The sequence below is a fragment of the Aulonocara stuartgranti genome, assembly GCF_965226115.1.
Source record: "Aulonocara stuartgranti genome assembly, chromosome: 17".
In the NCBI taxonomy this organism is placed as follows: Eukaryota; Metazoa; Chordata; class Actinopteri; order Cichliformes; family Cichlidae; genus Aulonocara; species Aulonocara stuartgranti.
Window position 1 is genome coordinate 15,555,542 of NC_138953.1, and position 24,961 is coordinate 15,580,502.

Genomic DNA, 24,961 nt, shown 5'->3' on the forward strand with positions numbered 1-24,961 from the left:
CTGCTCACAACTCAGCAAATAGATTGTTTGACAATATTTTTAAGTGGGCATAGTAACAAGTTTACAGGTTTGAAGCACAAAAACTAAAAGAAAGTCCAGTGCACCATGGGAATAACTCACCAAATGTCTGGAACGACACTGGAGGAATGAAAGCCACAAGCTCCATGGGTATATCAGATATATCAGAACCACGTCACTGTTAAATGAATCTAATGCAAAGCTGTTTTTGTAAAAGATGATGTGTCACCCTGGGAGAAGTGAGTAAAATCTCTGGATTGCAGCCATGTGACCTGGGTGTGAAGTTAATATGAGGTCAGAGTAGCTGACAGTAACCTTTAATTGTACAATACTTGATACAACTATCAGGATGCAATAAAACAAAACTCCAAAAGAGGAAGGCGTGCATTTTAAACCAACACCATAACACTATGACATACCATGAGATTAGGGTGGTAACAAAAAACTACGAAAACAAAGAAAGAAAGCATGATAGATGAGGTGTGCTTTAATCTGAGGTCAGGCTCAGCAGGTCATCTCCAGCCTGCCTCCCTCTCCTAGTGTGAGGTGACCTTCACTGGCCTGCTCAGTCGCGCTGGGGGACATGAAGTAAATAACCCACTGTTGAACCACAGGCCAGATAATAAGATGGTTGCTGTGGATCTCTTCATTAGTAGGTGGAGCAGTTTGGATGCAGCCACATTGTTGGCTACAGTGAGAGGAGACAGGAATAAGCAGTGAAAATGTTAGAAGGGGGAGGTTTCTTTGCGAGCAGTGGGGTGCATTCAGAAAATGTCACAAAGGAAAATGTCACATCTCACCTCCTCATCCTCTTCTGTGCGCACTGAGAAAATTATTTGTGGGAGGAAAAGCTCAACAGCGCTGGAATCAAACCTTTCTTTAGTCATACAAACACAGATTCATGAGCGTGTTTCAGTTTGGGGGAAAATGATCGGTTATTTGATTATTTGGCCAGGCGATGATCACGGATAAAGTCCAATGATTTTGAACACAATGAAAGTATTCCCTGTTGTCTCACTATCAGATATAAGACACAACGGGTGAGCTCAGACTCTTGACTCAACACAATGACAATGTGACATCATGTTTTTATAGATTAAAAGTTTATTTCGTGATCTTATTTCTAATTTTTTCGTTATTTTGCTGGAAAATCTTACTAAAGAATAAAAAGTACTTGGTGAAGAGCCTAACACAAAACACACAACAACAACTTCCATTACAATTCACACCAGCCAGCCAGAAACAATAGAGTGGTTTGAGATATTAAATAGCTTTTCATATAGCTGCTCGCCTCTGCCACACAGATAAAGCTCATTAAATGTCTGGCTCTCATCCAGCAGCTGAAAGACACAAAATAATGCGTGTGCAATCATGTGTGTTCAGATGTGAGGGGTGTGTGTTATGTGGAGACACCTGGTCTCGAGTCTCCACCCGTCGTTGAAGCTCAGTTTGAAAATGAATGGATGTAACTGACATTATCCAAAGGATCTCTGCTCTCTCCACATAAACTGACAGTATTATTACTGGATCATGTTTTATAGCCTGACATTAACATTTGGCTTCTTTGGGTTGCATTTTTGGAGATAATCATACTGAAGTTTATTTGATTTTCTGTAATTATACAAAAAGTATGTGGAAAAATCTTATTTTGTTGCATGAACCACAACTATGCTGACTTTAAGATTTGACAACATAAAAAAAAAATAATTTTCCCAAAAACATGACTGACTTTTGAAAATTTTACTCCGGCCATGCGATTCCATTGTGTCTATATAAATGTGTTCTTGTAATGTGGCCACTTGACTGAAAAAGATAGAAAACTGCATATGAAATATGTGCAGAAATACACAATAACCTCTGTTGTAAAACTTGAAAAACACCACAGCTTTTGGCAACTAAGAAGCTCTGAGCCATGAAAACAGACAGAGTGAGAAATGATCCCCAAAATGGCAGAAAGATGCACAGTCAGTGCTGCAGTTTGGACCAGAGCGAGCCAAGTTCCAGCTCGTTAATTCAACGTTTAATTTGCAAAAATCAGAGGATTACACAAAATTTTATCCCTGGAAACATTAAGTCTCTGCGTACAGCACAGGAAATCCTCAAGTCATGATTTGATTTATTGAGGTGTACCTAAACCTGAACGGGATTTGTCCCAGCAAATAAAATAAATAAATAACTTTGCTGTGTGAATGATGAGATAATGTTGAGATCAATGAGACATGTTTTTATCATAATGTTTATCGTATGTAGGCCACTGAGAAGAACAAAAGCTAAGTGCAATGAATAAGATCCATCTTTATCATTTAAGGAGTAATGGCAAGTCAAAGAACAATCAGAGTCTCTCAGGCTTCGTAGTACAAAGCTAGCATACTACATTATTTCCATTAGGCATTAGTATAATTACCATAGGCATACGGTCTATTCTGTTGGTTTAGGGAGCAAAAGATTCCTGAATGTACTTGACTACAGTCATATGCTACAGATAATTTTTAGATTATTCAAACACCTGAAAACACATAATTAGCTACAGTATATGATGAACGCATGAAGAAAAACTGTATAGTGGCTGATATAGTTAATCAAATATAGTTTATGAATGTGAGACAAGCCTGTACACCACCAGAAACCAAGGTATCAAAAAAAAACCTCACAAAGACGCACTAAAATCAACAAAGTAATTGCTTATTATATTAGCGCAGAAATGTCAAACACAATGAGCAAGAAAGGCATCGGGAAAATTGTCAACATACTGGTCAAAAGATGTTTTCCTCTCACAGTAAGTGACAAAACCTGCCTGTATGCAAAATGCAGCAGGGGAAATAAGGAGGGGTCTCACAGCTGCTGAGTAGTGTGTGTCTTATCAAGTAGCCCTGATCTCAGCCCTAACGTTTCATACCTTCCTACACGGAGGCTGAGCCAACATTTAGATCTTTCAATATAATACAGTTGCAAATCACTTACAAATAAAAGAAAAAACACATATGTGTAATGTGGGTATGTGGGTATATGGGTATGTGTGCGCATACGCCCATTTTTGCAACATGTGTGTTCATGCACATGTGGCACCATAAGAAAGCATACTGCATCAGATTTGGGCTGCAGTTTTCTTGAGCAGCAGGAGATTCATGGAAGCAGTGATCTCTCAGAATACTGAACCATTCAGAAGCTGCATTTACTTGGGTCATTGCCACACACGAGTTGATGCTTTGTCAGCTGGCAGACTTTTTATGCGATCACTCTACTAATAAAAGCAACACGAATTGTGCAGGGCTGCCAGGTTTTTGATGCTCTGGCACTAATAAAAGTTTACCATCATCTTTCTGCAGCACAAACATGGGATGCAAAGGACAGTACAGATTAGGAAGTATACTGCATGCAAAACAGCCTTTTTAACGGAAGCCAACATGTTATTGTGCTGATGCATGTCACGACAAGACGATCACCAGACTCATCATCAGAGTGGATCATAGCCAAAAAATGAGCAATTTAATTACAATTTGAAAAGCACATCTGGCACTCTGAACTAAATGTATCAAATGACATGGCAACATAACTAATGGACAATAAATAGTAAAGGTATGACGACACAGTTAATGAATCTCAGATTTGGCTGTAATATTTACAATGTTTGAATCTTTTAAAAATCACTGTATCATATATTAGTGCAAGAAATAATTAATAACAATGGCACTAGGAATTTTTGCAATGCAGCAACTACCCTTCTATTTACAAGGGACCAGGATTACTTGGGGACTTTGGTATGTTGCTACGACTGCGGTGGTCAGTGATCTTAATCCCAAATCTGCCATTTCTAATTTGTAAACTACAAATTCCATCAAAAACTAGCTTCCATATTTCAGTGTTTTCATGTGCACAAGAGGGTGGTGTTGGCAATTTTAAATGGAAGTTAGACAGCATTTTGTCCACATATGTCAAAGAGCATGTCTGGCTGCGGAGCATGAAGACATATTAATTGAAGAATAAAATTTCAAAAGATGATATGATGGAGAACATCCATGGCAGGACTACGTAAGGAACATTGGGCTACCTTTCAACAGGAACAATCTTTGTAGAAGTCTATTAAGATTCATTTTAGGCCTGCAGCTGACCACAGATGGAATTCCCAGAGGATTAGTTTTAAATTCAACTCAAACTAATCCCAGGCAAACAGGGCTTTATTACACTGGACTGGTATTACCAAGGAAATATCCATCGCATGTCTGTTTCTTGCACTGCATTCACACAGAACATCCCAAGTTTGTTAAACTGAAATTAACGACCTGCATTACTTCTAATCTACAGAATAACTACTGAGCAATTATTGAAATATGGCAAAATGTTCCAAAAATGCTTCAATGATTTATTTTTATCATTATGATAGATACGAGTTTGCTCTTTCAGTGACTAGGACTCCATGCTGTTTAGTAAAATAAGACTCAGGAATCATGAGAACCAGTGCTGTGCAAATGTTAAATTTACTAAAGGTCCTCAGGTAAGAGAGCTTAGGTTTATGTGGACTGATGTGAGGTTCTGTTGGAAATATCACCCAGCAGAGAGCCAAGGACTTGTATGTTTAACAGGAAAGTGTCAGTGGGAGGTAAACTGAAAGCTCAATTTTAATAAAGTGGAATTATTTTTACCTCAATTCACATCAAATCTCCTACCAGTGCAAAAATATTTATACTCATTAAGTTGTATTGATATTAAAAAATATATAAAAATAGTAGGCCAGTTAAACTATACATGGGCCAGTAAAACTTTGAGCCACTGACCTGGGCCTGGAGCTTCACCACCATGGCTACACCATTACAGGCCTGTTTTCTGGAGCAGCAAACGTTGCATCAGAGCACAGGGCTCTACACCTGATATGACTGATCATCAGTTCACATGAGTCACTATTTACAGGCCTGAGACATGTAGCGATACGACCTATCAGAACACTAATCCCCTGGGCTACTGCTCACAGCTCACCAATTTAATTTTTGGTGGATTAAACTGATATTTAAACGTGAAAGCTTTAATCGTGGGTGTGTTCTTGCTCTGAGGGCTCAGTAGCAAGTCCAGCTTGTTTCTGTTGAAAATAATATTTGCCAAAAGCGATTGTGAAAGAATTGAGGTTAATGTTCAAACGCTGTCTGGGAATCAGACAGTGAGGTCTCATTACTGCCTAACCAGAGTTATCAGCACTGCTATAAAATGAGATCAGAGCCGTTTCAGTAAAGATTGTAATTAGTCCAATTTATGCTGATATGAATGCTTGTAATCATTTTGTAGTTTTTCCGACAGAGCAGCTCTGAATAATGCCACTGACTCACTGATGTTCCCACTTCCTGTGGTTAAGGGAGGTGAATTGGAGACTGGAGAAACAGCCGATTGCTGCCATTTTTTAATTTCCCATATGTATATATAATTCAACAATTGGTTGCAAGCTAACCGGGCCTAAGTTCAAGTTTACATCTTGCAGATCTTTCCAGTGAATGTGGCACACAGGCATAATAAAAAATGTCTTTACTTTGACTGACAAGACAGAACATAAAATGTAACTTTTGCAGTTACATAATTCGACTGTCTGTCAAACCTTCTTGTCTTATGATTGTTTCAGACCTCATTGTTGTGTTTGTGTTCCTATAGTTAGCTGGCAAGGAAGCAGGATGTTTTTCTGGAATCGCCTTGCTGGCCAAGGCCCAAAGGTTAATATCACCCAATCACAACAGGGATGGCCACCCTCAGTCACTTCCAAAAAACATTCATATATCAAGATGGCCCACACACACACTGTTTGATTTAAACCACAGCATGCTGTAAAATCTGTAACGCCCACTTGAATGCAAGCGAAGGACACTCTGCAATCAGTGATTGCAGACACTCCTCTGCAATCACTGATCCTCAACCTCGTTTTCGAGGAAAAGAAGTCATGTAAGTCATGCAAGCGACAAACACCTGTCAAACACCAAGAGGTGGGGGTTGGGGCTGTTGATTGGTTGACCTCATTTCACTGAGTAAGAACGGGGAAGGTTGATGGTAGAGTTCATACACACATTTCCCTGTTCTGCTCTTTCTCTCACTTAGAGATCCTGCAGAATACTTTAGCTTTTTGATGTGTGTGTGTGTGTGTGTGTGTGCGTGCGTGCGTGCGTGCGTGCGTGCGCGTACATGTTTATACATCTTTGTGAGGACAGAGAAATTGGCCTGCTACCTTATTTGTGGGGATCAAAAGTCACTTATGGGGACGAAAGGCCTGTCCCCACGAGTTTGAAGGCATTTTTGAGGCTCAAAATGTTGTGTTAGTGTCAGGGTTACAATTAGGTTATAGTTAGGTATAGGGTAAGGGTTAGGTTTAGGCATTCATCTTTGATGGTTAGGGTTAGGCTAAGCGGCAAGGGAAAGCATTATGTCAATGAGATGTCCTGTGTGTGTGTGTGAGTGTTCTCCTCCTCAGTGGACAACACTGTGTTATCTACAATTTTGGGGAAAAAGACTCCTACTCATTCATCCATCCAGCTGTTGAAAAAAATATTTAAAGTTACTCATAATTTTTCCACACTTCTGCTATGAAAGTTCAAAAGCTGCCAGTTGTAAGCCCTTTCCATCTCCTGTTTTTCCTCCATTAGCTAGCTCCCTGGCAAGGCCACTATTGTGGTGGCCCTCGAGCTGCCTCTGTACCTTGTCTCACTGTCAGGTGGATTGTGTCAAATTAAGTGGCAGTTATGACAAATGATTATGTATGTGCCTGCTTTTACATGGACACATGATCCCAATTATTGTACACAAAAAAACTATAGAGAAGAAAATCTAAACTCGGGCAATTATGATAGTTGAATAGCATGTTACTTGTTCAACTTGATATCGCTCCACTTAAGAAAATATCGGTTTCCAAGTTGGTTTAAAAAAATGTCATGACATTCTCTGCTGGAGTGCTCACCTTATACTACCTAGTGCTTTGAGGTGACTGTTATGAATGAGTGCCTACAGGAGGCACAGCCATTTGTCGTTTCCTGTGAATTAGGTTAATGCGACTTGATGCTCTTGAGTATACATTCACTTCTATTAACAACTCAAAATGGAAAATAAATGCCTAGAGAAACACTGTAAGTGTTCATTGTTTTCCTTAGTTAGTTAGTTATATATTAATAAAGAGCAATGTTATATCATAATAGGTTCAAATTTATTGGTTTAATGCTAGTAAATTTTCACACACTAAAAACTTCTATTGAAAATTTCCTAAACACTAAACATGACAGAACAACTTCCACAAGGAAAACTCTTTAACAATGTTTAATATTAAATTGTGTCAAATTTGAAAATACTACAACAGCAAGCATAATGCAGGCTTTTGTTCAATGCACAGAGTTGTGCCCATTTTCAGGGACAGGATAGAAAAAGCAAAGTTTAAACGAGGTGGTCAATAGCAAAGACAGCAAAGCAATGTGCAGTCCAGATCAGTGTGAGATCAACATCACTCAGGTTCGGGGGGGGGGGGGGGGGGGTAACATTATAAGACATTAAGCTGGAGCAGATGATGGATTTTCCCTAGTAAGAGTGTTGTGCTGGCATTTTCACAATTTAACAGCCCAAAGTTTAATCTAAAGGAGGAGACTTAACAAAATATAATTTGAGAACGGTAAACAGATAACCACAAACACACTGAATATTAACAAAGGGAAACAAACAAATGCTTTGACTTGTGTCATTTGTCACTTTTTGAGATTTCTCCTTCCTACTCATTGCAGATTACCACAATAACTAAACCTGTACACTAATACGTGAGATTTTTGTATAGTCATCGATAGGGCTCACCTCAGCCATAATTCTCGTTAATGAGGGCTTTATAATTAATGTCAATCATCCTACTGCATCTGCGCCTTCCCATTAGTGCGCTTCTAGGCATTCTAAAATGGCACATAAACCATTTGGGCTCTATCAGTCTGCCCCCTGGCATCTGCAATGCAGGGAGAACTATCAGCTGGAGTCCCAAAGGTCGTTCTGGCTCAATGGCTCCTCAGCTGCACCTAACCCATAAGTGGTTAAAGGCTGGGAAGGAAATCACTCTCCCGTATCAGTGAAAGGGAGGGGAGGAGATTTAATGAGTACCCTAAGCACATCCAATGAACCGGAGATGTTAACAGCTACTGTTACCGTTGACAATTTGTAGAGCTAGGAACAGACGAAGTTGATGAGGCTGGAAGCGGTTTGACTTCTTTCAGCATTATCAGTAGCGAAGGATGGACATTATAGTGAGCATGGGGCTGGACACTATGGAAAGAAATCCATTCTCTCAGAAGAAGAAATGTTCTAAACATTAGCTACATGGTCATATGATAGAAAAAAAATGTTGGTAGTGCTAGATGTTTAGTGCAATGGTTTTCAAAAGTAAACTTCATCAAACTGATGGACAGATAACAGATTACAAAGAATTAAGGAGCTACAATGTGCATTTTATAGCTTAGAAATGAAGTGAAAGTGAAGTTAGTGAAATAACAAAACTCCCTGTTCCCAGCCACTCCTATTAACACTGTAGAGTACACATTTAAGCTGCTGTAGATTTCAGTCTACCTCAAGTCTGCCCTAATTAGCTTGATCATGTCAGGGCTTAAGCAAGGAGCAACAACATGGTGTCTTAAGTGAGAAGATATTACAGCTTATCCTTTCATCTCTCTTTCAGCTAGCAGAGAAAGAAGAAATGTTTTCTCTGCAATCTATGAGAGCTATGAACTCCATCACATATAGCTGCAATGTTTTGGCTGTGGGGAAAAAGTTATTAATTAATTTAAAACATAATAATATTATTTGCAACAAAAACAAATCATATTTAAATACCCTTTCAAGAAATCTAAGGTCGCTTTACACAAAAGTCAGAGCTCAAAGGCCTCAGTGAACAGGTGGCATTTGAACTGTCTGTTGAAAATACTCAGGGATGGAGCCTGTTCCAGAGAGATGGTGCAGTAGCACTGAAGCCTCTTTCCCTAAAAGACTGGCGTGAGAAGTGCAGACTACGCCTTTATCTGCAGAATGCAGAAGAAAACATGAGGTCTAGAAGAGAAGATCAGAAAAATGCTGAGGAGCAAAAGCATGTTGGGATTTGTAAATGAGGAGATGGATTCGATAAGAGATACGGAACTCGACTGGTAGCTTAGCCGTCATCATCGCCAAACTCCAGCACGTAAGTGTTAGGGTGATGTGTTTAGGTAAGAACTCCGGCAGCTGAGTTCTGAACATACTGCACTGTGTCCAAGGCTTTGATAAACAGACCAAGCAGGAAAATGTTACAGTAGCCCAGGTGGGAAGTACTGAAGCTATCAATGATGGTTTCAGCTGAAGAGTCAGGGAGCACTAGCCAGAGCTTGGACATATTTGGGTGGCACTTTTAGAGATGGATTTAATATGTAGTAAGGAGAGTGGAGGAAGCCCAGGATGACACCAAAGTTGTGGAAAAGGTGAGATAGAGGTCCAGATTGGCCACTTTTCCTGGCTGTGACCTGGGAACCACAACCACAGTTCAGTTTTATTATTGCTCAGTTTGAGAAAATTGGTTGACATCCAGTTTTTGATGTCTACGAAGAAGCTGACGAGAGACAAAGGAAGACCTTACCAAGGTGCTTCTCTGGTCTGTCACAGCAGATGGTCTGTGACCCTCCCTTTCCTCAGGACCAATAATCAAGACTGCGAGGCTGAAGCTCATGCGTGCCCAGAACACGACGCTTTCCAGCCCTGGAAGATTCACATTCTTTTGCATACTTTTGATATTTTTTAAAGAAGTGTGTCATGTTACTGGATTTTGTTGGGACCTGTCGCCACTATATCTTGCAACCTGTCTTTATCTGTGCTTGGTCTAATCATAGAAAACTGACCACTTCCACACTTTTGATGATGTGTGACCTTTCTTTGGTATTATCTCTTCCTGAACGGCGGATACATTTTCCTTCTTGGCTTTACTCATCAGGACATCCTGGTTATTGTCATTTTTTTCTCTCAGAAGACCAGCGTTACACCAACCTTACATACTGCCTGAAACCAAATTATTGTTTGTCTCATCAAATATTAAAGCCTACATTCATCATCGGCATTGAAATTTTCCCCCCTCTATAAAATATTGTGATCATTTTATCGCCCAGCACTGCTCACACCATGTTGGAAAGTTCCAAAAATATCCATTATAAAAAGGAAAGCTACCATTTCTCCATTTTTTTACATTCAATGTTCAATGGCATTTACATTTAACCCTATTTTGAATTTGTTTAAAAGATAAAGGAGGAGTTTGATTACACCTTGCAGAATGTCTGACTTTCATGATGTAATAATGTCCTGTTTGTTTTTACGGTGGTGACTGTTTGCAGTCACCACCGTAAAAACAAGCATTCTTCTTCCAACTGTCAGTATGCAGGTCCCACATTACAACACTCCAGTGGGTGTTTGTATGTGTTTATCCGCTGTCCCTGGCAACATATTGAAATTCACGCTGAAGTTAGAAAATGACATCCATCCTCTGACTGTGTGAAATGTTGGTTATTTTGTGGGGGTTTTATTGTAACAAGGACAGTGTGTAAGTGAAGACATCAGTGACGAGTGATTCTCCAGGAGCAACTGTATGATCTGATGATCTGTTTCTCATAAAGTAAGGACGATAAGCATAAAAACCACTTATTTGTGTGGGTTTTCTTTACAAGACGGCAACTGGCTGTTATTTTTAAATGAACATGTAGAAATCATCATCAAGCAAAAACGGAAATCCAAGCACAGCTCTGACCTCTAGCATGTGCAGCTTTTCTCCGAGGACATCTCTTTGCTTTGTCAGAAGTAAGTTTTTGTCACACATCTTACCGAAACCCCAATTATACACATTTGCAAGAAAATAAGAACAGCCAACCATGAAGTAATATAGCACATGATTCACAGCCTTCCACAATGTAAGCAAATAGGCAGATAAGTCACTTAACATGAAAACGCCCTGTCTGCTCCTTCACTTCGTCACGGTTCACACAAGAACAAATAAAACTGTGGTAGCAAAAAAACATCTGTCTTTCTTCCCATGATACAAATATAAAGCTCACTCCCTCAAACTTCCCCAAAACCGAATCCTTCCCCTGAATCTAAACTGCCTGCAAAGAAGACATTTCCTCTTTTAGGCCGGTTTTGGGAAACATTTGGAGCTCCACCGATGACTTCATCTTTGGACAGAGGATCTTATTAGAGGGCTATCTTTATAGTTTTTACAAACAAAGACAAATAAAATATAAAACTGCCTTAGTATGGCTCCTGAACAGTATTACACACAAGCTGCAAGTGATTTCAATTCCTAGCAGCATTAAAATAAACTTTTACTGAATTCTATCAGGAATTGCACTGTACAGTATTACCACGCAACAATGAGTTATTACGGACTCAAATATGATGTCCTCTGTAATGGCTTGCCCATATCAATAAAGTCTTAAATATTTTAATTATTGGTTTAGTGAGGTAAAGTAGCCACCAAAGGGGGCATGCAACAAATCTGACTGTAAAATTGTGGGTGCAAATCAATATTTACTATAACAGATATGCTAGGATGATAGCCGGTGCTCAGCTTCTCATACTTCTTACTTCAAAAAGTCTTTACGGAAAATGTTGTAAAATCTTTCAGGACTTCACAAAACATTTTGAACATTTAGCCAGTTGAATATTATTAAAATACTTAGACATATGGTACTGCGATAGCAATCAATACTGGCCTATACCTGTTTTTAAACCAATATACTGATGCATGGCTTCTAGAAGAGCATATTCCACCAACAGCTAATAACTGGTTAAAGTAGATATATGTGGCAGACAGTCGTTTATTTTGTGCTTAAGCCTCTTAACCCTCTAAATGTGCAAATGCACAGAGTTTCAGACTTTATATATGTAGAATCAATAACTTTATGGGAGGGATGAACCCTCCCCCAATATCACTTATATCAAATAACTGGACTAAAAAAAACATACTACTAATAAAAAATACCTGAAATGAAATTACCAGTTTGATGGCACAGCTCAAAGCCCCTCTGACCTCCAGTTCTGATGCATTTGTTCTTAAGCTTTAGGTTTCCCAGGTATCCCAGACTGGCATTATAACTACATGTTGAACAAATTGGGCACTGAATAGATTAGCACAAGGCCAAATAACACCAAGTAATGAGCCCACTATGGATAACTTGGTGTTAGTTGGTGGTGGATTACTTCTACTTACTGATAAATTACAACAAATCCAAAATCCATACTCTTTGACAAAGCGCAGATTTACTGCTAGAGCACACTTTAGTCTTCTTCAGGACTCCAGACTACATGCCTTCGTCTGACAAACCAAAGAATGTATACAACCTACCATAGTAGGAAACAGCCAGCATCCACACTGACTGAGCAAAAACTGTGAAGCTCCTGAATTAGGTCCCTTTTCTCCATTAGGGAATGAGTCTTTCAAACATGTAGAGCTGCAGGGACAGAGCATCTGTGTACATGTTTTACTGAAAGCGTATATTTCCTGAGAGGATTAACTGTTCATTAGTAGTAGCTGATGAAACAGACGGACATCATAACTGCTTGTTTATTCTATATTGACTGCTTCATTTTTCACACAACCTCACTGCTGTGTGACTACATGCTTACAGACAGTTTTATAACTACTAGCAATAGCAACTAATTATGATGGCATATATTAACTCATCTAAGCCAAAAAACATAGTTATTAGGAAAGTTCTGGAAAAAGGTCTACATTGCAGAACTACTAAGAAAAACGGTTTTGCATAAAGGTACCGAAAGCAAAGGACGTCGCTGTTTAAGGGGTTTCTAGCGATTTCTGTGGGCTCATGAACTCACAAGGGAACGAGACACGTCCTCCTGACATAGCAAGGAGTATCGAAAGGCTTTTACTACTCACCGCATCTTTCTCCTCTCCTCCACTGTGCTGCTCCATACTGCAGAGTTTCCTTTTGTTTTTATTCTCCGTCCTCTTCATACTGACTGTAGGAACAGTCCTATCGCGCGCCGGATTGCACCACTTCACCCGCTTGCCTGTGCAGTTTCCAGTATCCTCTCGGTAACTTCACTTAGCTGGCTAGAACAACGTGTCAGGTCGGCTGCTGTGGTTTTCAGGGACACCTCAGCGCCAAACTGAAATGCATGGCTTGCTGTTGCAGTTTGTTGACTTGCGATTCCACCTATGAGTTTGCTCCGGCCAGCCATTCCCGACTCAGAGCCCGGCTACACTTCTTGTGCTGACTCCACATCTGGAAAACCCGTTGTGACAAGCTGTCAATCAGCCTTCTTGCATGAGCAGCCACCGGTGTCTCCTTGAAAACAATAAAAGGGCAGTGTGCGCTTTTCACAGGGATAGCTTTATATTTCTAGAAAAAATTTATCAGTGCTGCGCTTTTTTGTGCCGTCTGTGGCAACAGTTCATTCAACCCGATTTAAGCTAGCGTCTTGCCGCTGAAACACTAGCTGAGCGGCTAGTCTGGCTGCCTGATAACGTCTACCTGCCCAGAAAGACCGTGACACCCTGGCACCCTTCCAGATGATTCCCCAAGAGCTCCACGTCTTCCGTCTCTGTCTGGTGACTTCTTAGGCGACATACATCATGTCTCGGTGTTCGCCCATCCTCACATAAAGGCTGATCTCTGCGAACACTGAGTTAACCTCGCTGTTGAACTGCAACGACACGGTACAGCTCAGCTTGTTTCCTGGCTCTGACACGACTGCTGGGGTGTCAGGTTAGCAGGAATACAACATCCGGTCCATTAATACCAAAATAAAAGTATGCAAGAAAGGACAGGAATCCACATGTAATAAAAACAACAAAAACAAATCCTATCTATCTAACTAACTACTAAACAAATAAATATATAAATAATAAAAATGCAATGACTATTAAAAATAAATATTAGTGATAACCTCTTTGTCTCTCCCAGAGTGTTCAATCTTTGACGTCTTTGTAGTCATAGAAAATAAACCAGATGGGGATAACATTCTCTTATTTTAAAACGATAATAATAATAATTAAATTGTATTTATTAATTTAACCAGGTTAGTCTCACTGAGATCAAAGCTCCCAGTGGCACTAACCACTGATCTCTTTTACATAATAATTATAATAATTTGGGATTTTCCTGATGTGAGTGAAATTTGAACACTGACAATGCAATGTGATATCGGTAACTGTCGTGGTAAAAGAAGACAAATATACTCTACTGCCATTTCAAAAGAAGAAAATATATTTTTGTTTATCCTGAATGCAATATACTGAAGTCAATATGCCGTTATATTATGTCTGTCATTTTTCGCAATTTGCGCAAGTGCAAAAGGTTTTATTTTGAAATCCTAATCCCCTTCACACCTCTGGTTTCAAGCTCATCTACACCCTCCGCTTGCTAGACGATTTCTTGATTTTGGAAAAAAAGATGATGACGATTATAAAAAAAATCCATGCAGACACATGAAAGAAATTAACTTTTTGTTTTCTAAAATTTAAAAGCACACTCACAGAATCAGACACCTTATACTGATTCCTTTACATATACCGACTTGCTTTTGCATCCTCGTAGTGTTGGGGCTGTGAAACAATTCCACGAGGTTTGTTGTGGTTTGCTGCCACCTATTGATTAACAACTAAACTGCTTCGTATGTGTTTTCTGTGTGTATGTTTAACGAGACCGTGAAATAAACAGATAGGCTTATAAAGTGATGTATATTTTAATGTTTCATATATAGCTGCATATAACATTTACATATTAAGCAATATATATTCTATTATCTAATAATATGAATAATTAGTGTGTATTTTAGGCGCACGTGTTGTTTAATAAAATCCTCTTTTTTCCCAAAGAGGGAATTTTCTTGTCACTTTGACATCCTTGTATTTAAACCACATGGCAATACTTTGGTAAATTGTGCCATATATATGACAGTCAGATTTTCTTTTATCCCCACAGTAGCCTTATTCTATCTTTCACTGTTAAACTTCACCAGGTACACCTGTTCAGTGTTTCATTAATGCAAAGATCTAATTAGCCCGTCACACGTCAGCAACTCAGTCCATTTAGTCCTACAGTCATGGTCAAGACAACTTGCCGAAGTTCAGGTTGTGCAGCAGCAGAAGACCGCACCAGCTGTCAATCCTGTGCTGAGTAGGATAACATTGACTGGGCTGATGGATCTCAAACTCTGCTGCAGCATACAGATGCTTTCATTTAGTTTATCTGGCATAAACAAAATAAAAGCATGCCAGTATCCATCCTATTTGTACCAGTAGTTTAGACTGGTGGTGTAATGTGGGGGACATTTTCTTGGCACACTGTATGTCAGCATCATTTACTCTAAATGTCTGACTGAGTATTGTTGCTAACCATATCCATCCCTCTCTGATCATAGTGTACCCATCTTCTGATGGCTGCATTCAGAAGGATAACACATTCAAATAACCTCAAACTGAATTTTAAATATGACAACGAGATCATGATAATTTCCCATTTTTCTTTTTTAATGCTCTGATATTTTGAGAAGCACTATGTGATTTTTGTCTTGAAAGGTTCTTTACTTTACTGACTTTACTATCACTTTCCTCAAATGACCTCCCAAGTCATTGCGTTTTAATCCATTCGAGACACGTTTGGGGTGTAGTAGAATTGGATATTTGCATTATGGATGTGTAGCTGGCCTGCAAATTTGTCAGCTTCCCATTCAGTTGACCACAACTCCATATTATGGTCAGTATAGACAACAAAGTCCAAAGAGTGTTTCCAGCGCCTTGTTGAATCTTTGTCACAAAGCCAATATGGAGTTCAACTCAGTGTAACTAAAGAAATGGCCAGTGAGTTTACCCTTACTCTTTAGTATAAAATAATTCATAAATTTCAAAACATAACAGGAAACAACTCGTATTTTCTGCGCATCATGTCTTCTTTAATTTAACATGTATGATCACTTTTTAATTTAAGAGTTTTAAAATTTTAATCTTTAAATTTTTATGCCTCTGCTTTCATTTTGTATTTGCATTTCCTGCTTTTATAGCTTTTCTTGCTTATTGTTGATCTTATAATCAGCATTTAATATTGTTGATCTAAAAAGAGAAAAGCTAGTGACACTTGAAAGTATTCTGTAATTTTGTGTAAGTCACATGTACATCTATTGTTATTCTGTTTTGTTTTTATTTTGAACAGCATTTGAGCGCTGATTAAACACGGTTTATGAAGTGTACAGTATAAAGAAACCCTCACTGTATTTGCAAGGCTGTGCTTAAGGTGAACAAAATAAAAAACATGTAGTATAATGTGAGAAAACAACAAACATGACAGATATTTTTGTCCCCTTTTATTGGAAAGATCTTCACCACAAAACATTTTAATAAAGAGAAGTCTTAAAAATACAAATGGCCTTCATCCAAAGACCATCTCTTCTCTCTGATGTACATACTACCGTTAATATGCACATATATGAAGGGTGGCTCCTAAAACAGCTCTAACACTAAAAGAAACAAAACAAACCAAGTTTGACCTTTGACCTCTAAGGGAAAACAGTCCAAAACTGTTTTGTCTACTTTGGTTCATTTTATTGCTTCTTAACTACACTCCTACAGTATAGTGCTGTTTTATGTGATTTAGATAGCTAAAAATGCCTGGGCCAATAAAAGTGCTTCATACTGATTGTCACATGCATTCATCTAACAAATAATTTTCTTAAATCAGTTCAGTTTTAGAATTAAAACCGTTGACATGGCACTTTAACACTCAAGCTTAAAAACAAAAGCAAAGAAACACAGAGCTATGTATTGCACAGTAACCCCAGAATTTCCATTTTTCAGTAAAAGTATTAGAGGGCAGTAAAGCCACAGTTCATGCACAAAACAAAACAGGTGACCTACAAAACAGAAAAAAGTCACGAAAACAAACTAAACAATAATAATAATAATAAACACAAGAGGAGCCAATGAAATAAAATAAACTGTGAGTGTCACAAAACCTCTTCCAAAGGAAACGCTTCCAGAGACGTGTTTACTTTTTTTAAATATCGCTGTGACAAAACATTAAAACACACAGATACTGACAAATTTAGCTAAAAACAAAAAATAAACATAGAAAAAAAAGTTGTTGTTTTAAAAAAAAAGGGAAAAAAAAAAGAAGTTGACGAAGAAGAAAAAAAGAGATGCTATGTTTTTTGTTTTTTTTAATCGTTACAAAAATGAACTGTCATCCTTTCTGGACCATTTATTAAAATGTATCTCACAAGTATCTTTTTTACAAGGTTTATCAAGCCTGCAAGTTGATGATGCCAGACCCCCATTTTAAATTATCTAAAGACAAAGGAAAGATTGTTTCCATGTCTAACAGAAAAAGTGAAGTTGGAGGGTGAACGGTGAATCAGTGACACTAAGCTGCTGTGTTACTTGAAAGTAAAAACATCATCTACCAGCTACACGACCGACTGCACGTCTTTTGATGGTTCTATGTTCTTTTTTCATTAGGATATTAGGACAAAACTAAAACATAACTACCTCTGGGGAGTATGGCTTTGTTTTATCACAACGCTCACACCACATGCATGTAATTCTACACACTGACTACAAACATGAGCCTCAAGAGAGGCTAAGAGGAAGCACTTTGGATTTTGCTCTTTAACTCTTCCTTTTCCTGCTGGCATTAAACACATTTTTTGCATTTTAAAATCCCTGCTGAAGTAACAAAGGTGAAGCTCCTTCCTGATTTGTCACTTTTAAACTGTGAGTCAAGGGCATCCTCCAGAAATTGCTGATTAATTTGCTGATGAATCTAAAAGTTTTCAAACTGTTTTAAATTTAGTTCTATTCTTATTTAAATTTGGTTTAATAGTAATAATGCAAAAAGACCTATGAATCATAAACAAGCTTCAGCCAAACTGAGACTTATCTCATATGAACAAAAAAACCTTTGAGTTCCCTCCAGGAAAATCCTGCAAACATCTGCACAAATTATACCATTGATACAAATAATAAAATAACACAGCCGGAGATGGCAGTGATGATGAACTCTGAGCTACAGGAAGACTTCCTGCAGGGGGAGCTGGTGGTGAGTCCACCCCTGGGCAGGAGAGGAGGAAGAGCTACAGGGTGAAGTTTGGGGCTTCATGACACTCCAACCAGGAGACATGTTGAGCTCACAGAAGCGTCCGCCTGAGATTTCACCTGAAAGACAGTTGACAAGAGATCCAGGAGGTTTCTATGGAGTGGATCTTATTTATGCACCACCTGTTAAATGTAAGTTGTATATAATTTAAAATGTTACACTTGTAAGTAACTTTACTATTTCTTTTTGTTAACACCGGTATCAGCTTCTGATTGCTGTTTATCAGTTTTCCTTTGTCCCCTCAAAATGCACATATACAGAGCAAAACCAACCTATTGCTCAGCCAGTGGTATTAGACATCTATATCAATTTGAGTTCATAAAAAATGTATGTGTATAAAAGTAAGTATAGCAGTAACCACATATAAAGCCCAATAATCTCTTTTGCAGTTAAAAATGTCTGTTTTAAAAATATATATTTTTGGTTCATCTCCACCAGACATTGCATTTCTTTGCACTTATTACTTGATAACAGAATCAAAAGAAATAGTAATCCTGGGTAAGGACTAGAGGCCACATTCTTAAACTGGTCAGTATGGTCTCACTGCACTATTTGCTTTTCTAGTAAGCAAACTGACGTTTCTAGTTATCGTTTTTGTCCAAATGATGATTAGCAAGAAAGACGAACATTAGCAAGGAAAGCAACGTGTTAGTGTTTGCTTAGTCTTTTACATACAAGTATGCTGTTTACCTGTTTAGTAGTATCTCAGTCAGCCTTACATGCTGCATGATTATGTAGTATTTAAGTGGCTTTACTGGCTACATGCAAACATTTTTGATATATACTGTAGGTTCTTAATCAAAAAGCAAGCAGCTTCACCACCCAACACGCCAGACTGTATCTTTACCAGGCCAGAGTTGTGAGGATGAGGATGAGGAAGAATAAGAGGAGGAGAGGAGTGAGGGAGGAGAAGGAGGAATGGGAAAAGGAGCTTGGTGCAGGGAAGAAATCCTGAGTTCATTCTCCTGAGGACACTCAGTAGGAGACAGGATAGAGGAGGAAAGGTAAAGAAAACAAACATCTTTTTCTAATGACCAAAAGTGTGAGGGACGTCATCATCCACCCACTTAGTTGTTCTTACTTATGGGAATACAACACTCATTGTGGATAATGATACCAAAACCAGGATTAATATGAGGCAACGAGTGAACTGACCTGTAAGTTGGTCTTGGCTTTTCTCAAGACATCGCGTGTTCTCAACACTGTAAAAAACAAAAACATACAATCATCATCATTTCTTTTTCTGACACAAACTGTAACAACGGTGAAAACATTACACATGACCATGATTACACATGATTACTGACAATACAAAGTAATCTCAGAGTCAAAATCTCAGGCTTCTCGTAAATGCTCCAGTTCAGACTCTATGAACAAGAAAGTCTTGCCATATGAGGCACCTGTGGCTCAGGAGGTGCAGCACATCATCACTAATCAGAAGGTTGGTGGTTTGATCCCCAATTTAAAAGTATTTTCCAAGTGCTGTTAAATAGAGAAGGATTTTTTTAAACACAGCTTTTCCAAACATTCTCGTTTTATTATGGATGCTTACAGTATTTTACTTTGGACACAGGAGCCAAATTATTTATTAAAGTGTTCGATGCTAATAGTCAAATGTGCATCCCTTTGCTGGATAACAGTCATTTGTTGTCTCACACACATCATCTTAGCAAATTTCTCAAGTTCCTCCAGATTTGATGGTCTTTTGCCATTAACCTTGGTCTTCAACACCCCACAGTTTTCAGTGATATTCAAAACAGGAGTTTGTGCAGGCGAGTCGATAATGTTCACTGGAAAACAAAGTGACAACCTAGATCGAGTTTTTCTGCCGACTGCTTGAGGTTTTCTTTCAAAATCTTCACATATGCTTCTTTCTTCATGATTTCTTACATTCTGACAATATTCCCACGTCACCTACCCATTGGAAGGTTGGTTGTTCGATGCCTGGCTGCTTCAGTCTACGTACATGCCAAATATCCTAACTTTGTGTGAATGAGGCAAGTTTTGTAAAGTGCTTTTAGTACTCAGGTGGAGTAGAAAAACACTATATAAGAAACAGTCCGTTTCCAGCCCCCTGCGTGTTTCACTGTAAGGATTGTGTTTTTGGGTTGTACGCCTTTTCAATCATAAGCAGGATGTGCTTCTAGTATATATAATCTTTCTCCAGGTTGTCCTGGAGTTTTCCTTGGGCTTAAGGGTAAAGTCATTCACTGGTATCTTGGCAGCTGTTCAGGGATCTTTAGATACACCTCTCACTAGTTTTCTTTGAATTTCACTTCCTACCTCCACCAGGCTTGTTCTGTACCGTGTGCCTCTCTTTGAACTCTCTCTTGTCACTCCAGTTCTTGAAAACACCATGTATATAGATCTCAGTTTTAACTTGATTTTACAAGCTTTGAGCACTGCATAGGTGAAAGACGTTATTAGACAGGAATAGTTTGTGCTGCATAAATAGAAATTTTGTATGCTTTATAAAAAAAACCCCAAGTATATTTAGAAATGCTGTGTTGAAAATCCCATCCATCCATTCGCTTCCGCTTATCCTTTTCAGGGTCGCGGGGGGCTCTGGAGCCTATCCCAGCTGTCATAGGGCGAGAGGCGGGGTACACCCTGGACAGGTCGCCAGTCTGTCGCAGGGCCAACACACAGGGACAGACAACCATTCACACTCACATTCACTCGCACATTCACACCTAGTGGCAATTTGGATTATCCAATTAACCTATCCCCACAAGCTGCATGTCTTTGGACGGTGGGAGGAAGCCGGAGTACCCGGAGGGAACCCACGCAAACACGGGGAGAACATGCAGACTCCACACAGAAAGACCCCGGCCTGATGGTGGAATTGAACTCAGGACCTTCTTGCTGTGCGGCAACGGTGCTAACCACCGTGCCACAGTGCTGAAAATCCCTTTCTCTGTTAAAAAAGAAAATTTTGACAATAACTTGTATGAATGTGTGTGTGACTGGGTGAACGAGGCTTGTAGTAAAAAGCACCTTGAGTGCTTTATTAGAAATGAGAAAGTACCAGACAATTTATCGTTTCCCATACCCCTTTTATTGCCAGCTTTGGCATGCAACTCTAGCTGTGACCACAGAATAGCAATAGAACAAGCCCACAATCTGTTCATACCAAGTGTAGCCAATAAAAAGAGACGAGAGCCTCTCTACACTTAACACATGGTTTTACATGTGCTATTAGAGTTTTTTGGAAATGTGTACTCACATTGGCTGACTATAAAGTGCTCCATGCTATCTTTGGTGCCGCTGGAGCTCTTGACTCTCTCCATTGTGTCCTTTAGAGCCTGTTCTTGCTCTGAGAGCTTCAGACGGAGAGAAAGGACCTCCTCCCTCAGAGACCGATCCTAAATAGCAAAAGACAGGTAGATGGCTCTCTAAGCTCTTGGAGATGCATACACTGACGTGCAGAACATGCGAGTACAACCTGAAATAACAAAGGCAGGTGCAGCAGTTGCAGTAAATGATACATTTTTGCATAAAATCTGTTTATTCACTCATATCCAGCTCCTTTAATCTTTGGGGAAAAGTTAATAAATCTTTTACTTCTAAGTAAAGTATGTGCAAAGGCACCTAACAGGGTTCACCTCACAGGGGCCAACTGTATCACCCTCATGTTTTTCTATCAGCAACAAGCTTACGTAGTGAAACTTACTCTGTGTAGGGTGGTGTGATTCTTTCTGAGAGCCTGAGGAAAAGGAGCAGGATCATTTAACCCTGACAGACGTTTAAAAAAATGATTTTGAGCTGAATGTTTCTGTTATATAAACTTCACATTTAATGGGAGTTGGATCTAAAAGTGGCAAATTAGATATATATTTTTTTTATATAGGTTTAAAACACTAATTGATTACATATTATAGCAGCAATGTAATATGTCAAAGTCTGCTTTTAATTAAGTTTTTCAGTGATACAAATGCCCTCATCCAGTGTTACACTGGTCCTGTTGTAACACATTGTCTTGCATTAAACTGAACATTTTAGTCAATTTTAGTAAATACTTTTATCAAGAAATATTTTTCCACTTCTCTATTTATGTATTAATGCTGAGAAAAGAAATCATGCGTGGCGAGAAAAAAAATAGTAATACAGTGATTTTGGTCTCTCGTTTTTACAATCCCAAATCAGATTTTCTCTGTGACACCAGGAAATACTTTTCTGACCTGTTGGACTTCCTCAGATTTGGGCAGAGCTGCTCTCCAGAACACGCGAAGCAGAGACTCAGCCTCATCCAGTATCTGCTGCAGAGTTTTAGTGTCCAGCAGCAGCTTCTGAACAGAACCCCAGTCTGAAAGCTGGAACACAAAATGCATGAAGTCAATATAATGTGCATTAATTATGAATATATTTATTTCTATTTATGTATGAGAGGTTTTCGCCAGGGCTGCGGCACTTGTTCGCGTCGCTTCTGTTATGAGAAAAAGTTATTTACAGACCTGACAGCACATTCCAGAGACCACCCCCCATTACAAGGCACTAATAATTTTTATCTTATCAGCTCTGGACTTTTATGAGGACCATAATTTAGTAAATGAATCTCAAGTTATATTGAATAAAAAGAGATTTGAGCTCTTACCTGATGAAAGGAGAACTCCTGTGAGGTGCTCAGAGAATAAAGAGCAGTCTCCATCTTAAGGAGGAGCGCACTTCCCTGGAGGATGTGCTGCTGCAGAACTTTGAAGTCATCAATGTGGCCCACTGCATGGTGGCCATGACAGTTATAAAAACAGCCATCTGTGCGATGTCCATGCAGGGTTGAGCCTGCTGGAAAGGAAAACGAAAGAACTGTGTCCAGTGCAGTCTTCTCTCTATGGATTCACTTATTTGATTTAAGAGTACAGAAATCCCACATAAAAAAGAACCTTTAAATGCCTAAAGTTACAGGTTCAAACTTAAGCCAGGCTCAAGCCAGGAGGATGTGCAATAACCACACATTATCAGTGACATGAAGCAAGGAGTTATTATTTGAAAGAATTGTGGATGTGGACTCAAACATACACGGTTACTGTTATTTCCTTTTTTGCTCAGAGATATTGTTCCCCATAGCCAACTGCTAATAGTTTCTGGTTTCATGTAAAATTATTCACACTGAGGGATACCTGAACAAAGCTCGCAGAATAATGTTTTCATGCTTAAAGTTATGACTATTATGGGTAGGATTGCATAGTCACAGTGCAAGTGCTGCTTGAAATCTCTCACCCTGATCAGTTGCTCCAGTTTCTTCTGTGTGTTTCTGCATAGCATGCAAAGGAGAGGAAGGACTGAAAAGTCCAGTGTCTCTCACAGGTGGAGAGGGAACGCTATCTGTGGAGACAGATTCCCATCAGTACTGATTTAAAGTTTCCTTGTTAAAACATTTTTGTAATTGTAATGCTATGATCTGCCATATTTGTCAGGATTTTCAGAAACAGTCTATGTGTTTCAGATATACTGACCGCTGAAGAGCTGCCTCCTGGCTTGAGGCTGCGTGTCAGCTTCTCTGCTCAGCTGCTGCTCCAGCTGAATGTGCAGGTCTTTGGGATCAAAGACTGTTGTGCTGTCACTGCCTTGACCTGTTAGAGAACACACAAATACTGGTGATTAACAAAGAAAGTAGACAATCTGTGTGGGAGCGTGGGATTGAGAAAAGAAGCAGGTCCTCATTGTAACTTTAGAAAAGTGACACATTAGATGATTTTAACAAGGAATACATTTTTAAGTTCACAAAACACACACATGGACCAGTTTTCATATTACTGCATTCCTAAACAGAAACATAATTCCAGCAGCCGTCTTTTACGAATGGCAGCTCATAGAAAAAATACCCACCTAGAAAATAGTGATTGATGCCAGTGGGGTTCATTCACTAATATAGGCAAAATTATCCAAACAAAATAAGTGTGCATGCAGAATTTTTGGTCTGATTAATGAAACATGTGCAATGTTTTTCTACTTTTATTTTTGAATGCTGTATGACAAAATATTCTGTGATATAAAGTGAAAAGGTTTGACATCAGAGATGATGTGAAGAAAAATAAGATAGCATAAGAAGGAAGCAGGTGGAGGAGATGAAGAGCCTCCAGCCCACTGGGAAGTAGCAAACTGGTAAGAAATGAATGCCATTGATGACATCCAGCCAATATGCAAGTCTTTTTAGTAAATGCAGCTTTATTATGCTAAGCATTTAGTGTTAGGTATATTAGCTAAAGCTCAATCGTTTATGTTGTACGTTACATTTAAATTCTTTATTGTTATTTAACTCTATGATTTTTTTTTACATTGTTCTGGAAAACAAACTAATTGCCAAAATAAGTTTAAAACATAAGACAGACTGGTATACATGTGGTCTGGGGAAGTTTTAAATTTGTTTATAAAGTATTTAAAAAAATTCATGTAGGAAAATACTGATGAATTCTCGATACGTGCGTGTTTCTATGCACTGTTTAAGCACAGTTTTGTGTGTACACCATGTTTAGAATTAAAAATATTACTTCTAGAATACTTAGAGAAATTTTGCATTACTCATTTTCCTGCCCTGCGATAAATTGGCCACATGTCCATGGTGTATCTTGCGTCTTGACTGCTACTCCAGGACCACAATGTCTCTGAATTCAGTAAAGACAAATGGATGGATGGATGCTTTTCTTCAGGCGACTGTGTGTTGATTCTTACCAGTGGGCGCATTTGTGGTGACTCTCCCCTTTTTGCCATCCACCTGCAGCTCACACTGAAGAGAATGGACCAAACTGCGGCTCTCACAAAGCTGCTGCCGGAGAACAGTCAACTCATGCTGGAGCCTGAGGTATTTCATAAAATGCATGAAATCATGTTATTTATTACCT

The 24,961-nt window shown here is 38.9% G+C and overlaps 2 protein-coding genes across 14 annotated transcripts in view; both read right to left on the bottom strand.

The window, feature by feature from the left end:
• mast2 (microtubule associated serine/threonine kinase 2) overlaps nt 1-13,749 on the bottom strand; it is a gene marked incomplete at its 5' end in the record, with an annotated part of 143,244 nt that extends 129,495 nt beyond the window's left edge. For 4 of the 6 annotated variants that reach the window (XM_082509671.1, XM_082509670.1, XM_082509669.1 and 1 more), the window contains one exon: nt 12,356-12,478. In XM_082509671.1, coding sequence (XP_082365797.1) covers nt 12,356-12,478 — 123 coding nt within the window. Of the gene's footprint in view, nt 1-12,355; nt 12,479-12,907 lie in introns of those variants that run through there. The other 2 variants (XM_082509672.1, XM_082509675.1) reach the window with 2 other exon arrangements.
• A 2,571-nt stretch (nt 13,750-16,320) lies between these two features.
• The window catches only part of pde4dip (phosphodiesterase 4D interacting protein), a 96,419-nt gene continuing 87,778 nt past the window's right edge, over nt 16,321-24,961 (bottom strand). For 7 of the 8 annotated variants that reach the window (XM_082509666.1, XM_082509665.1, XM_082509664.1 and 4 more), the window contains 8 exons: nt 24,792-24,916; nt 23,576-23,692; nt 23,340-23,444; nt 22,717-22,904; nt 22,304-22,435; nt 21,349-21,487; nt 19,278-19,324; nt 16,321-18,181 (listed from right to left, as the gene is read on the bottom strand). In XM_082509666.1, coding sequence (XP_082365792.1) covers nt 18,122-18,181; nt 19,278-19,324; nt 21,349-21,487; nt 22,304-22,435; nt 22,717-22,904; nt 23,340-23,444; nt 23,576-23,692; nt 24,792-24,916 — 913 coding nt within the window. In that variant the 3' untranslated portion in view covers nt 16,321-18,121. The remainder of the gene's footprint in view (nt 18,182-19,277; nt 19,325-21,348; nt 21,488-22,303; nt 22,436-22,716; nt 22,905-23,339; nt 23,445-23,575; nt 23,693-24,791; nt 24,917-24,961) is intronic. The other variant, XM_082509661.1, reaches the window with a different exon arrangement.